Raw genomic sequence first — 16,681 nt, 5'->3', positions numbered from 1 at the left:
AAATAGACATGTTAACGTTAAGTATGTGTTTTTGAGATTACTGCATTTACTGAACAGATTGTAATACCACAAGGTGAGAGCATTGTCAGAAGAAAATATACACTTGTTAGACATTTTAATAAAAAAAAAGTATTAATAAACATTTGATAACTTTATAAACTATAGACCTTTGATTCATCTACCAAGACTCGGAGACTTCTTTTCTTCATTTTCTTTGTCTCAAGTGTCTGCCCTTCACATTATTTCTCTACATTCCATCGTCATTGCTACATAACAACATATTCATTTTGAAGAGTCTCTCCAAAAGCTTTTGAAAGTTGCTTGTTTGCCTTCAGATCTACAGATGGATATGAAGATCAGTTTAATTTCTGTGCAGCCTCAACATAGGTAGTTCCTAAAACTAGCCTAGCTCAGTACAAAGTCTGGAGACGACGGTGCAAATATGCTCTCATCAAGAACATCTCCTTTCCAATCAAGCTTTTCTTTAAAGCTCTCTTTGGGCAGGATTTCAGGATTCGATCATGTCTCTTAGTGATTACACAATGTGGATCTCAAATAGACACGGATATTCAACTGGCAAAACTCAAACTTGGTGTTAAGGTTTTAGGGTTTCTGTCAGGGCATCACATGAATAATTTGATTATATGGGTATTGCGCTCCTCCAATCACACTCATGTATTCACCCACTGAGAATCTGTGTGTGTGAAGCCACATGCAGGTATGTGCTTATAGGATACCAATGATATGTTGTCATCCACCACCATCATCTCAGCATGGGAAAAAGTGGAGGCTGCAGTGAGTCACCAGCTGGGCCGTCTTCCATGGGAAAGTCAGCAGTTTCAAGCTCCAGGTTGCTTTCATCACAACAGAGCAGCACAGCAAAGCATTGGAAATTCTCACGCTGTTGCTGGCCATGTCACCTCACCTTGGGAAGTTTTCTGCACTCCATGAGCCCTCTGCCCGGTCTCATTCGAGGCAGAGACAATGTGGGTCAGTCGGGACGGCAATGAGGCCAGGCACTTATGAACTTCTTGAAGCTGAGACTCCGTCCTAGCAGAAATTAAATCAGTGGGCAAATTCAACATTTCTGGATAACAGCTAGTGGGCTTACTGCCTTATAAATGATGACACATCCACTTGGTAGCCAGGCCCTGATTGGTTGACTATACACATACATTTTTTTTAATAGGCGAAAACATACGTGTGATTGGCGGAGTGCTATACCCACACGGTCCAGTAGAGAACTGAATTTGACTGAAACCAAAGCTTAGATACATCTTAGAGCTTGCTGAGGTAAAACTTTCTAGCCTTCACAGGCCAGCCCATGAGTTGATCTGTCTCCCACTAGCAGTCCATCACATCTCAGAATGGGTCAAATCTAATTTCCAAGAAGGCATCACAAAGTGAATTCACCATAAAGTCAACCCTAACCTAAATAAATGCCAAAACTAAACTCTATAACACAATAACAACTATATAATTAAAACAATAACAGCTGTCATTGTAACTACCCTTATCACCACTGGTTGATTCTGACTTGTAAATTAGTATTTCTGTTATTTGCACTTTTTCACATTTTAAGGAGCTATGCTGGCAGGTTCCTCCCGCCTTTATGTTAGCTAGGTTACTGTAAACACTTCCTCGACCCATGTGTATGACACCCAAACCAATCTTTTCAACTGACTGTGGGTAAGATGGCAAACAATAGGATTTATTTAAATGTCAGTGTGAGGTCTTCTTTTATCGCTATATTACGATAAGTTCTAACATTTGATTTCCAAATTCTGATTACCTATGAATTTTGGACTGATGGAAATATTAACCACTGTTCTCTTAATACCTGCAAGGCAGTGTACAGTCAAGGCAAAAGATAGTTTGCCTGGACAGTTTGCTCCAAAAGGAAGATCAGTGTGTGTTAAAATATGCTTCAGAAATTATTTTCTGCTGGTTTAAATTAAGTTAAATCTTTCAGAAAACTAATTTTGGACTCCATAGTTTTCCACTGCATCACATGCCTCATAGACTTTCAACAGAGCATTTCTTTGTCATCTCCATGCTAGTCTGTCAGATTTCCATGATTACCATGGTTGTCCCCTTCCTCCCTCTCCTCCTCCTGCGCCTCCTGTTCCTTTCTCTCCTTTCCTCTCCTCTCCTCTCCTCTCCTCTCCCTGCCTCCCTCAGCTCCTCCTCCGATTCCTTCTCCCGCTCCTCCTCCTCCCACTCCTCCTCCTCCTGCTGCTTTTTCCTCTCTTCCTGCCTGCTGCTGAGGCTGCCGCAGACTAACCTGACTCGGGGTGCAGGGACCACCAGCTGTGTGTGAGGAACCCATCTCATCATCCCTGCACACACACACGCCTGCATGCATATGGATGCACACACACATGCACACGTAGAGATATCTGTGCACAAAGGAGAAGTCTAACAGCTCAGGTGAATGGTCTCGGTTGCCTGGCAGGTTGGGGTTTTTTGAACTCCAGATTTTTTCTGATTAAGAGCTGTTTTTGAGGCAGAAGCAGATTTAGTGGTTCAGCTAAATATCAGTGGGTGGAGTCACATAACCTCCTGAAATCAATAACTCTGTCCCATATTAGCATCTACCTGACATATGTCATAACAGACCTTTGGGGAGAACAGGGTTGCCCCTTATATCTATTGCCCTGCAAGAATGTTAATAGCTTTCTGGAAGTTTCTGCAAAACCCTCCATACTTCTTTCTTTTTTTTTTCTTTTCTTTTTTTTTTTTTTTTACAACAATGACAATGTTTTTTTTTTTCTTTTCTTTTTTTTCTTTTTTTAATCTGGCTGTCTGCAATATCTGTGTAAGGCCACAACGGTATGGCTAGTATGAATGAAAAATTGTGGCTCCAGCTGATAAAAAGATAGAAAAGATGAACGTTTATTGAAAGTCAGTGATAGGATACAATGTCAGGCCTCCTGCACTGGCAAAGGACATGAACTGGATGTAGACCAGTCAGCCACAACTTTAAAACCACCGACAGGTGAAGTGATAAACTTTGATCATCTCGGAACAATGCAATCTCTGCTGTTAAACCTTGGTCCTGGCATTCAGGTAGATACTACTTGACATGCATCACTTTGACCACTTAAACAACCTTCTGGCAATGGCAGTTCCAAATAGCAGGGTCCCCCCAGCAGGACAGTGTGCCCTGCCATGCCACAAAACGGTACAGGAATGACCCAAGGAATGTGACAAAGTGCCCAGGGTGTAGATCTGATCTCCAGATTCCCCAGAACCCAATCTGGCAAGCATCTGTGGCATTTACAGGAACATGTCCAATCCATGAAGGCCACACCCAAAACTCACAGGACCCAAAGGATCCACTGCACATTTCCCAATGCCAGGCAGCACAGGACAAACAGAGAAGTCTTGTGGCTCTGCCTCAATGTGTCAAAGCTGTTTTGGCAACACAAGTGGAAACTGCACAATATAAAGCAGGTGGTTTTAATGTTGTAGCTGATAAGTGTAAATCATGACATGCAAATTAGTCCAATATAAAGCTAATTAATAGGATACTGGGATACATTATTCCTGAGAAATTTAAATTGACTGACACATCCTCACATCCAAACAACTAGATTGATTGCCAAAACAACATACAGTGTATCACTGTTCCCAAAACAGTAATACTGTTGCAGCATACTAGTGACAGCCATCTGTCCCCAACCTCCTTCTTACATGGACATGCTGCCTTGTTGTTGCTTAACAAGATAAGGAAATATGAGTCATGATAAAATACTTTTACAGTTGACCAGTACCTTGTTTTTTTAAAGAGGAATTGACTTTTTTTTCCCCAATAATCTAGCATACGCTTCATCACAGACCAATGACAACTCACATGACAAGAGGTTAACACTGTGAGCTAAACTTGCAATGTATATGTTAAAGGTTGAGGTCATATAGTTTCTTTTTAACTTTTATTTCCTGACCAACCCTTTGATTCCACTGGACACACATCTGTTATCTGGTGTGTGCAAAGTTGTGTAGTTCCGTACTCCATGTGACATCATATTTGTCTGGGAGCATTTCAGAAGCGGAGCCTCATGCCTGCCTGATGTTGTTGATTTACTCAGATCGTTTTTTTTTTTTGATAATTTCTTGTTGATTTCTGTGCTTCTTCTGTGGTGGGGTAGAGTTCGTAGTTAAATCACTTTCTTATGTGTCCGTTAAAAACTGTTGATAGTTAACATTTCCAAATGTTGTTGTCCTGTCGATCCTGCGACTGCACAGGACATTTTATTTTGAAAATTGCAGTTCCATTATGGGACTTCCTGTCTGGCACGATCTGCTCTGTGCTGACTGATGCAGCTGCGGTCAGCTTCCATCAAAAATTGACTTGGGAGCAGAGCTGAGAGACCCTTCTGGGATGCTGCTGAAAACATGCTCTTGTGCAGCTGATGGAAACACAAGCATTGTCTAGAACAGCTGCGATCTGTTCCAGCAACAGTATCATGGCAGTCACACAGCCGGGATAGGCCTGGTGGATTCTGGTGGTCAGTCAGATGACCCAGAAGTATCTAAGTAAAAGCTCTGATTAGAATGACCTTGACAAAAGAAAAGGGGAAAAAAATGTATATATTGTAGTCGCACAATTCCTAGAGGCAGCAACATTAAAAGTTCTTGAAAACAATCAAGTCATTTTGGCTTACACACCCACAGCCTCTATCAACCAAACCTTCTTTAGAAGCACAGTCAAGTCAACATTTCAAGACTTTTCACTGAGTTGTCTGGTGTTCTTAAAGCAACAGTATGTAACTTTTTTTTAACCTTAAAATAACAGCTTTAAAATCATTTTGATGGTACAGAGTATTGTATTATTGAGTGGTGCCAGCCCTTCCGCCTCCCTATCACTTATCTCTGCACTGTGTAACTTCAGTGAGAGGGTAGGACCACAGTCTTACATACATGTTTACTTCAATATACATGTTTTCAAGATGTAACATCGTTTTGATGTTATGATCTTTTCAGATGTAATGTAAGTGCTGATTACAAACAAATTCTTACAATCCTAGGATTTGTATTTACAACAGTGGTGGTGCACTCACACATTTTGGGAGGCATCAAATTGCTTAAAATGTCAATTTCTAAATAATTTTGCTATAAGATATGCTATGTATATTTATAATCAGATTATGAGTAGTGTATTAACCATAATGCAGTCTGTCTTTCAAGCAAAAGGGATATCAAACATGTTTAGTAGGATGGTTGAATGATGATATTTACAATATACTACTTGGCTGTTTGTCACCTTTAACAGATACTCCAGTGCAGTGTAGCTCAAACACTTCACTGATAAACCACAGAATGAAGGAACATAAGCTCCATGATCAAAAATATTTTATAATTCATAAACACTTATGTTCATAATCTCACACTCCTCAGCACCCCTACTAACCCTGTTCACACATATCCAGTACTTTTTTTTTTTTTGTTTTTTGTTTTTTTGTAAATCTGAATTAAGAATGCATAGGGCCAAGTATCTAAGATTCACTTTTCATAAATCAGCTTTGGAATGTTGTAGTTTCACCATTACAGGCCTATGCCAGTACATCCGCCTAGTTTGAGTTTGGTCAGTTTTCTTAGCACTGCAGTTTTCTTTCCCTTAGTGCTTAAGGATTTTCCTTCGGGTCCTTCTTTGACTTCAAGACGTTTTTCATTGAGGTGACTTTTCGACAGCACTGTATGAGTCACCATGAACAAACTGAACACAAAACAGACTTCAGTCTGTTAGAATGTAGCCTGTCACATAAGGGGCAGAGGAGCAGAGTCAGCTTAAAGTGCTGCTACTTTGAAGTCCACATCATTATAAAGACATTAGTCCTGTGGGATGAAACAAAGCCCCTCCATGTATTTAAACTGAGCCAGTCCAGTGATGCGGTGGCAGTCTTAGGGAAAGCAAAAATAGTTGCTGCCATGGGAACTCTGATGAAGTCTTTAAACTCATTTATATGCTACTAGAACCGGTCTTCCTGGATTAATTTCATTGTCTCATTGGCACCTAAACCTCATCAACAAAGCCCCTGCATTTGTTAATGCCGGGCTGCTTTCAGTCTGAATACCTGCTATGTGTTGTTCTCTTAACCATTATGTATATGTATGTAATGAGTATGTATATTTCTCTTAGCTTTTGGTAGGTGAGGCAACTGATCTTAGTCATCTATATAGCAACATATAGTATGTTCATCATGGATAAAACATAATCAACCTCAATCTCATGTAGTGATACTATTACCCTGAGTATTTGTGCTTAGTTTCTAGTCAAAGCCATCAAATTACACTTATTTTCTCACTTGTTCCATTGGCAGAATATTGTTTTTTTTTATTGTTACTACAAGCTCTTTTACTTAATTTTTAAGTGACATTTTTTCCTCTGTTCTTAGTTTTTTTTTTTTTTCATTAATTTTGAATTTTGCATGTTAAAACACATTGACATAGTGATAGTTCACTCACGACTCTGGAGAGAGCTGATACTAAAGCTTAGGAAATACTAAATAACGTGTTTTACACAATTGTATCCAAAAAAGAATATTATTTCATATCTTTTGAGAGAATCTGAAACAATTTATGATGGATGACAGGCTCATAGTGTGTATCCTGACATTTCAACTCACAAATAATGGACTTTTGTGTGGACATTGACTAAAGCTCTCAAGAGTTGTGTTTTTTTTTGTTTTTTTTTTTTTTTAATTCTTCTTTACACTTGTTGCCACACACTAAATATGCGTATGTGGACACATGCACAAGAAAATAATTTAACAACCATCAGGATTTAGTTCATCCACTGAGGAAAATTCAGACTGCACTGCACCAAATGTGTATGACAGTTATGAGGAGCCCACAGATTAGGCAAACCCTCAAAGCAGCTAATCATTTAGTGCCCACCAGGGGCTAGATACGCAGAGTAAACTGAGGATTACAGCACAGCCGTGCGCCATCCCATCTGCATCACAGCTTCACATCTGTTTCTCCCCCATTCAAGCTAAACAGAGCCCATTAGTTCACACTCACAGGTGAAGGGCCTGTTTTTGATGTAGAGATGTCTGAATAATAGACCAACAATTCATTTTACACTAAGTCCAATGTGCAGTAGTATTTACCTGCTAAACATTTGGTCCATACATTATATTTTTTTCTAATTAATTTTTGATTACTGCATCCATGAATTCCATATTGAATGAGATTACAACAAAAATATCCCCCTGGAAATGTCCCTTTGAAGTACAGTTTTATTAACCATTATTCATGTGTACGATCAGGCCTGTGTAAATAATCACACAGACTAAATGCGTGTTTTCCCTTTCAGTGACTGCTCTCAGCATTAGATTTACAACATCTCCATTCTCCTCCAAGTGGGCAGGCCCTTCCTCTGCACTATCCCACAGTGCCATGCACCGGTACAGTTGCAGCTGATTGTTGAGCGTCATAAAAACTCTGTAATCCAATGACCCTAAGCAGCTACCATCAATCCAGCACGCCACCAGCAGGCAGCCATAATGGCAATGTGTCCCCTGAGTGTGAGCAGAGTGGGCCCAGTGTTCCCCAAAGCCTGAAGCTATATGGCTGTTACTGGTGAAAACACTGCCATGCCATTTAATTTTACAGGGGGGGGGATCAATAGCCATGAAAAGCCTCATTCAGAGTAGTTTAGACAAACTGGTACATGGTGAGAAATACATGGGAAAAAAATATATATATATGTTGACATTTCATGTGTTTGTTGCAGGCATATCATACAGGTTTATCAACAGTATACAGTAGATGCCTATACTGACAGCAGATATAGTGGTTTTATGATACACACAATGGTAAAATGTAAAATGATAATGATAATTTTCATATATATATATATATATATATATATATATATATATATATATATATATATATATATATATATATATATATATATATATATATATATATATGAAAATCAAAGATTATCAGACCTCACTGTGATAACCTGCAAGTGGACAAACAGACACCCCTACACCATTAGCACTACAACTCTTGAATCTCAACTCATCATTATATTAACAATCATGTATCATATGATTATGTGCACTGTGAAAAGTGAATTACTATACCGAATTATCACCTGCAGCTTTTCATCTTTTTGAGATTCATTGTTTTGATTTTCTGCCCCCCAAAAATGTACTCCATCAAGCTGATTTTCAGCCACAGCAGGCAGCTGTTTCAGTACAAAAAATGTTTAGGTTTAAGGTTAAGGTTAGAGTCAGCGTCGGTCGATGATCGGGTCGGGTTAGGGTTAGGGTTACTTTTTAAAATGATATTTTACTTGAATCTTGTACAAGCAAACATACATGTGTAGTTATGCACATACAGGACTGAAAAAAACAGCACACTTTATCTTATTAACTTTAGATTTCCACATGTTTCACAGTGCCACAATGTTACTGCACTACAGATAGCAAAATGGTTATTTGAAATATGTGGAATTATTCACTTTTATCAAGCAAAAATCTTGTTAAGGCAAGTGCACAATCATGGTGATTTAATTCTTTGTTAATGTTAAAAAAAAGTTATTTCAACAAGTCCTGACACGACTACCAAGATGCAATAATTTGTATTCAACCAATTAGTGTGAGAAAGTTTCATGTGAAAGGCTGGCATAAAAAGCAAGACAATGGAGGCCAATCAGGAGTGGCCACACTTTAGGGTAATCATGCTAAAGTCTCAGAATCGATGTGTATAGGTTTCCCAATGGTAAAATACTCTAATAGCATCTCTGATTTGTCATTAGAAAATGTTGTCCATTTTCAGCAGTGTTTCACTGCTTTATCCATGAATGGCATCATGAATTTAACAGAGGGAGATTATTGTTACAGTAAGGCCATTAGGCAAATGCCTGAATTAGCATCTGAGTAATTATAATAGAGAAAGCTAATGTACACTTTCAACTACAGCTGAACACTTTGTTCATCACAGTCACTCCTTTTAGCTGGAAGCACACACACAATTGTTTCTCCTTGTTGCGAATCCAGGAACAGCACTGTTCTATTCCCAGATGCCAGTGTTGTTTCACACAATATTTGCAGATGCCACAGTAGCTTACGAGAAAGGAAGCGAGAATGCGAAGAAGCAGCAGTTTAATTGGGCATGCAGCAACACGGAATTCCAGTCTGATGATGTGCATCAATAAGTGATGATGCTCTATGGGCCTGTAAAACCTTGCATGCTCATGAGATCGTGTTTATGCACATGTGGAGGTGCCTGTCGGCCTTGTGTTTGTGCACACATTTTGTGTGTAACTGGGATGTAAGTTGTTTGCATTGCTGACGTTTCAGAGCTGTGCTAGTCACAATCACACAGGCCTGCAGCCCTGTTCAGCTCAGTGTGGGTGGGGAGGAGACAATCACAGGTTGGCTTTTGTAAGCTAACACTAAGGACCAATGTAGTGTGGTTTGGAGCGGTTCACCTGCTGTTCATACTTTTCATACCACCAGGACTGCAGATATACGAACTGTCGTTATGATAAAGCAGCATTTGCCGTCAGTTTTACACCACTAATGCTAATATGGCGACAACTACCCAAGAACATGTCTGATGGCACTGGACAGGAGTCAGAGGTTAAACAATGAGAAAAAACAGGCCTAAACAAGTTATTTCTCATCTTTTGCACTTTGGCTTTAGCTGAACAGCCAATCAGAGTGATTTCTCTTGCAGATGGGCTTCCATGAGGGTTCTGATTGATCAGTCACCAAAACAGTGCTGACCAGTGCAGACAGTGCAGCATACACAGTATAGTCTAGGAGCACAGGTGCTTACCGACAGTGGAAATCTATGTCATTGTGGCACGACTAAAGCAGACTGACCTAATGAACTAATGAAAAACCTAATAGGTTACATTAAAAATGTTCAACCAAAATTGTAATGTAATTTTAAAAAAAGATGTAAATAGAACATCTTTTAAAAAAAGAGTCTTCTGAAGAATATTGTGGCTGTGCTTTTGTTAATTTCCTAGCTTTATGAAGCGCAGTGACAATTGATTTCGGAACTGTTTCGGTGATCCAATACTGTGGTGTATTACTCATCCATCATGTGACTGAGAATGTTGTTCCATTAACAGCTGTTAGTTGTGATTCACTTCCTGAGCAGCCTGATGGTGACAATATGAATCTTGTGTCAGCTAATTCTAAAACTAAAACGAGCAAGTTGAGGCATGTTTGCTTCTAGACATGTACATGACAGGGTAGGATTATGTAAATAATCCCGGTATTATCTTCATATTGGAGCATTCCACACAGCCCATGTCCAGCACCAGCAGTCAGTGCCTATGTGTGAGGTATTGTATCCTTTATGAAGCGATGTGTGGGTGTTAGATGGGCATTTTTTAAAGCCATAACAATAATGTTTCCCTAACCCTGACCAAGTCTTCCAGCTGTCAAATCTTAACTGCACTTCATATTCATACTGCAGCAAGACAATTGATTATTTATTTATCTATTTATATATGACTGTCATTGAACATGATGCAATATCAATGTTGTATCAGATTTTAATTCCATTTTTATTGTAACGTCAATAGAAGGTTGGGCTATTTGTGAGATTACATGTATATTATTAACATAATATTAATATTTCATTTTTAAGTATTCCTGTACTTGTCAACATAGGGGTATCACAACACTGCTTATCTGGTCATAGTATTGGTTTGTCAGTGGAAAGGCCTTTAAATGTCCTATCCTGTAAAAACCCTCTAAGAACAACCCTTTCTCCTAATCAAATTTTCTTAAATGCCATTAATGAGATCACCTTTTTTTATTTTATTTTATGCAAAATGTTTATCCCAGACCTTATAGAACACACACAGTTTACAGTAGAGAGACAGACAATGCCATGACATGAGGGTCCCTGTCTTAATGCTGCAGCAGGGTGAACATTATGGTTACTTGATCAAGCTTAATGGGTGAATAGCAAGTCTTCCAACACTATTTCGACACTTATATAGTAACTTTAATGTCAGTTCCTATACATGTGATCAGTGGAAGGAGGGAGAGTTGTTGTTGTTCTAGCCAGGCGAGATGGTTGCCAAGCCAGAGACCACTGTTCAAGATGGGTTTCAACATTTGTGTGATATTATGATGTACTGACCCTGATAGCATCTTTTTTTTTAATTTCTGCAAACAGTAACCGTTCCCTGTAAACATATTCTGTAATTTTGCAGCATTTAGCTGCACCTTCTTTCCAGACTTTCCTCCATTTCAGCTTCACTTTTTCTGTTCTTCTGACTCTCAAAGAACAACCATAGTTTCTCTTCACTGTGTGTGTTAACAGTTAGAGAGATCATACCACCATGTTACCAGCAGGCATGAGGGCTAGTGGTTTACAGTTGTGAGCAGCTGCAGCTGGCCTGTGTTGTTTTCACTTTGCATTACATATGTAATTCTGTAATTTTAACACTGGTCTCACAATCAGCCAATGGCTGGTCCAGGCCAGGACATTATTTTCAGGGAAGATGGTTACCAGACTATTCAGCAGATAGTTGTTTATTTCCATAGTCATTACTGAATCTCAAATGTTGTCAGTAAAACATTTTAAAGATGTGTCTCATTCTCATGCCTGTACTGTATGTTTGATGGGACTAATTTCGACGTAACTGTCTGCACATTCTCGCACTAGCGATCTTTTTGCGTATCAGTTTTCCCTTAAATGTTTGCACAGTATGTGGATACGTGTAATCATTAAATCATGCATGAATCTTTGCATTAATTATGCATTCATATCCAGTCAGCCTTTATACAGTGAAATTATTTGGCAGAGTGTCCAGATGTTCAGCTACAGAATGATAATCACTGTATGGGAATAAAGCTGCAGTAGGCAGTATTTAAATTCAAGTATATTGAAATACAGCTGTCTGATCAAGTTAAGTTACAAGCTTTTTTTTAAGTGGGGAAGCTGGAACATACACAATTGACTAATCCGACTGGAGATTTAGCTTACTTTTGCAAAGTAATGCATCAGTAACATTCTACAGGGAGTTTTCTCCTCACTGTACTCACAATTGAAATGTAATACAATCAGTGCAGGATCCTGATTTATATTTACTAACAGCTATATTTACTGTAATCCAAAATGGTCTCCAAACATACAGCAAGTCAGCATACCATCCGGAGAGACATACATTAACCATTAACATTTAACCTTTTGCTAACAGATGTCTTAGCATTGCAACTTGAGCCTGTTCTCTGATGTATTATTTAATGGATGTATATTTTTTAGACTGTTTCTGGTGAGATTCAGCATATTCCCTAGAATGACATGTTAAACAACAAACCCCTTTATTGACTATGTTGAAAATGAAACAGGCAAAGGAGGAAGTCAGGTGGTATTTTGTTGGAGCGATAAAGGCAGCAGAAGGGGGATGTCAGGGTGGATGGATATGTCAACAAAACAGCTGACAGACTGCTGCTCTTTTCTTTCAGTCAGTGCTTTTAAAGTATAACCACAATTGTTCCATAATCTTTCCCCAAGCTGGTGCATTCTCCTAGATACAGGTATCCATAATTTCCTTCATCATCTCTCTGGCAGTACACAAAATGTTTTTGGCCATCCAGCCTTAATCAGTGTGTGTGCGTGTGTGTACACATTAAAAAATGTTTTGTACTGCCAGACAAGTGATTAAACAAATTCCTCAAAAGACGTATTGATGAGTGTGACCCTCTCTTCTTTATACGGCTCCTTTTAACTCTCACCATAATGTTTTTATGGTCTAAACTAACTTAATCAGCAATATCATTATTGTCTGGTGCTCACACGTTAAATGTAAAATACAAACGTTTTACAAAACAACTGGGCTTGCTATTTTGTAATTCTAACTAGTGTGACTAATTGTAACAAATTGTAATACGTTTATATGTGCCGTGACTAAGAAAACGTAGGTTCAAAAACATAGCCTTTCCAAAGTGTAGTCGATATTGTGATATCTGAATGAAGCATAGTAAAGGCATATTGTAGTAAGTAAATGACAAAACACACATGCCTTACAAAAAACTGCATGTGCTCATATTCAAAGGTAACATATAGTATTTTTTATGCTTTCTAAAAGCAATACTGCTGACTTTGAATTGTTAACGCACCACACCAGCTACAGCAACCCCAAAGGGACAAAACTCCCAGTTATTGTTGTAGCACCAGCTTTATGAGCAAGAAACAGATAAACTTCACATCTTACTTCACAAATGTTTTATTTACCGTTGTTATATGCAGTATGACAATTATAATGATTGTACTACATGAAAAATCATAAGATCACTTAAGTCAGAATGCATTGTCAGGGAAGCATATATATACCATATCTACCAAATTCCTTGCCAAACCACTCAGTGATTGTTGAAATATTTCAATCTGGACTAAACTGCTTGGTCAAGCATCAGACTGCTATTGCAATGCCAGTAACGTCACTGAAAAGTCATTTAATGCATTTAAGGTTTTGCAGAACTCTCCAATACTGATGTTTTGCCCAGATGAAGGGTTGCTAAATAAACAAGTACCCACTTCTCGGACACAAAAGGCATTATGGGAAACAGTTTTAGTCACTATCAAATACTGAAGTAGAAAATAAAATGCACTCACCTATATCCGTAAATAACACTTAATAACAAAAATGACATGACATTTGGACATTACTGATTGATAATGCAGAGCAGTTTGAAAGTATATAAGTGTAAAACCTTAAAATGTAGATGGAAAAGCCCTGCATGAGCAGCAACACACAAATTCACCAGTAATGTTTCCCCACACTATGTTGAGTAATTCCATGCCACACTTTACAATCTACTTCACAGCCTATGGACCTGCACCTCCCTCCATCCTACTTCCATCCAGCATTCTTTCCATTCCCAGCCTGCTGCACTGTTTATTTCTCCATTTCCCCCTGTGGCAGCACTGAACTGAGTTGGTGGGTGGTGATGAGGGTGGGGTACGAGGCTGCACACATGGAGAACAGGCTTGTTTTCTTTCCCATTACATTTAGATAAGGGAAGTAGTCTGAAACCCACTGTCTTCTGATTTTTTTGTTTCCCTCTGCAGCGGTCCTTCTGCAGCGCCATGGTGGACGAGCTGCGGGTTTCCCTCAAGTGCCAGCGGCGGCTCAAACACAAGCCCCAGCCGCCTGTCATGGTGAAAACAGAGGAGGTCATCAACATGCACACCTTCAACGACCGCAGACTGCCAGGGAAAGAGACCATGGCCTAAAATGGGAATCTCAATCACTTTATCAGCCTCTTACTTGCAGTGAGGAGGTGTGCAGAGACACTGGGGGAAAGGGTGTGGGTAAATGGTAAGGGGGTTGTAATGGGGTTGTAATGGTTGTTAGTTGGGTTTTTTGAATATAGAGCCGAGGTGCTACAGAGTATATTGACGAAATGTCATTCTTGTTACTTTATAAATAGCTAGGGATAAGAGATTCAACAATATTTCCTGTGGAAATAACTTGAACCTGGGTGAAATTTCAGCGAGTTACCTCATTACTCTTACCACCTTGGCAAGGCGGCAAACTACAGGCGCCAGGATTTTCAAAACCCAGGATTTGAAGTGAGAAAGAGTCTGGAAATAAATTTAAGCTGGACAGAGGTGGTCCCTCACTAAATAAATAAATAAATAGATAAAATAGAATTGGACCTATCATCTTCAGTTGCTGCTCAGTCAGTCTTTCACCACACAGCTCAGAAGAGGCTGGTTGAGAAGCATCAAGAGCATCTCAGAGATTATGAATGAATACACAGATTCTAACTGGGGGAACCGGAAGGAAAGTTTGTAAAGGATTGTTTATTTTCAAAACTTGTGAATAGAATGAGCGAATGGGCTCTCGACTAAATTAAACCCAAAGCCCTGAAGATGACAGCGAGCTTGGCTGCTCCTAAATGTATAGAGAGGCATTGCTTAGTCACATATGATATTGATTACATCAAAAATGGATATACTGTATATCATCCATCAGGCAATAAGTGATATCATTTATTTGTGTTTCAGAGTACTAACACTTTTAGTCTTTAATGTACTATGGGGTGATTTTTAGAGGCAGACTATATGGTGAAATACACACAGAGAATGCAGTTGTAGGGGCAATATAATCAACTGTCCATGTATCAGCCAGTAACTTAAAGAGGATTCTATGGAGGTACACACCCTGAATATAAATAAGGAGGAACCATGGAATGATGTGAGCATGGCTCACAAAGTCTAAATTCACAGCAATCACACAACACATAAACTATTTATTCAAAGTATTTATTGTTTTATTTATAAAACTCCTTATTTATATCTCTATGGACTGGACTTTCACTACTGCCGTAAATACACCTCATGTCAACCCTTTATGGGTACACATGGTTTCTTTCCATTTGCTCAATGTCAAGTCTCCAGTTTCATTTTGTATTCCTGTGGCTTTTCTTTTTCTTTCTTTGGCAGCAAAGCTCCACATTTACTTGTGCAAATGCAATTTCTATGAAAAAGTGTTTTTGTACGAAGAGAATCAAAATTTTGTAATGATTTTTATCAACACAAAACGCACCATGAGGAGTGTCATCCATGTCAGAGGGGTGATACTCCAGGCTGGTAGTAAGGCTTTCCTAGACACTAGACACTAGACGCAGCCAACACACACGCACGCATGCACGCACACAGACACGCACACAGACACACACACACACACACACACACACACACTCACACACACACACACACACACACACACACACACACACACACACACACACCCAAGACTGCAGGGTGCACCCATCCTCCATGGAGCAGATTCACACCAATTACTACTATTAGTACTACTGTTAGTACAGAGCATTCTGGTACGCATTAGTGACATAATGTTGTTTCTGGAGAAGAAGAAAAAAAAACTATTTTTATCATGTAAAGGAATCATATTTAAAGAAAGATATTTTTACTTCACATGAACGAAGAGTAACAATAATACTGGTTAGAACAACTATATAGTCTACACACACAGGATGGGAGGAAGACTGCTGATGATGCTTATCATTCTACACCCCCGATTACTGATAGACTGCTAGAATCCAGTGCTGAGCAATCGTGTGTAAATGGTTTTAAAAAGGAAAAAGATGTATTTAAAAAAAAAAAAAAAAATGAACACTTAACTAATTTTGAACTTGTTGTGAAAACAAAATGGAGTGCGCACAGTTTACCCTTTGAAGTTGCTGCACAAGTTTAAAGAAAATAAAAAAAAGTATTCACAACTTTGACCTCATCTGCCTCTTTATTAAATGTTAGCGCATGATTAAATTATGGCAAGAAAAACATGAAAATGACAGCTTTTAAAGCCACTAGAGGTTGCTGATTACTGAATATAAAGCCAGCCATAATGCTCACGTGGGTCATTTGAATAGTGGGATGGGATGGTGGACCTTAGGGGTATATAAGATTGAGGAGTTAGAGGAATGTCTAACTTCATTCAAGTTTAACTTCTGTATAATGTATAGTGCATACGAAGACATGAAGACTGATCAACACAATTATGTCTTATTTGACTGCTGAATGGAACTCAAACTTACATAGGAAAAATAAGACCCTGCAGGATAACAGAAAGATCATGACTCTGGTGAGTGCTACTTTGGTTTAAGGCTTAGATGAATACAAACACCCTTGGTGCCTGCTGTGGCTCATTATCTTA

General features: G+C 38.9%; 1 protein-coding gene across 2 annotated transcripts in view; it reads left to right on the top strand.

Moving 5' to 3' along the window:
• Positions 1-16,247, top strand: part of grik2 (glutamate receptor, ionotropic, kainate 2) — a 266,601-nt gene extending 250,354 nt beyond the window's left edge. For both annotated transcript variants that reach the window (XM_037075481.1, XM_037075480.1), the window contains one exon: positions 14,068-16,247. In XM_037075481.1, the coding sequence (XP_036931376.1) occupies positions 14,068-14,232 (165 nt within the window). In that variant the 3' untranslated portion in view covers positions 14,233-16,247. The remainder of the gene's footprint in view (positions 1-14,067) is intronic.
• The last annotated feature ends 434 nt before the right edge of the window (positions 16,248-16,681 follow it).

Source organism: Acanthopagrus latus, chromosome 17, assembly GCF_904848185.1.
Source record: "Acanthopagrus latus isolate v.2019 chromosome 17, fAcaLat1.1, whole genome shotgun sequence".
Classification (NCBI taxonomy): Eukaryota; Metazoa; Chordata; class Actinopteri; order Spariformes; family Sparidae; genus Acanthopagrus; species Acanthopagrus latus.
The sequence above is the reverse complement of the archived record's forward strand: the minus strand, read 5'-3'. Positions and strand labels throughout refer to the sequence as shown.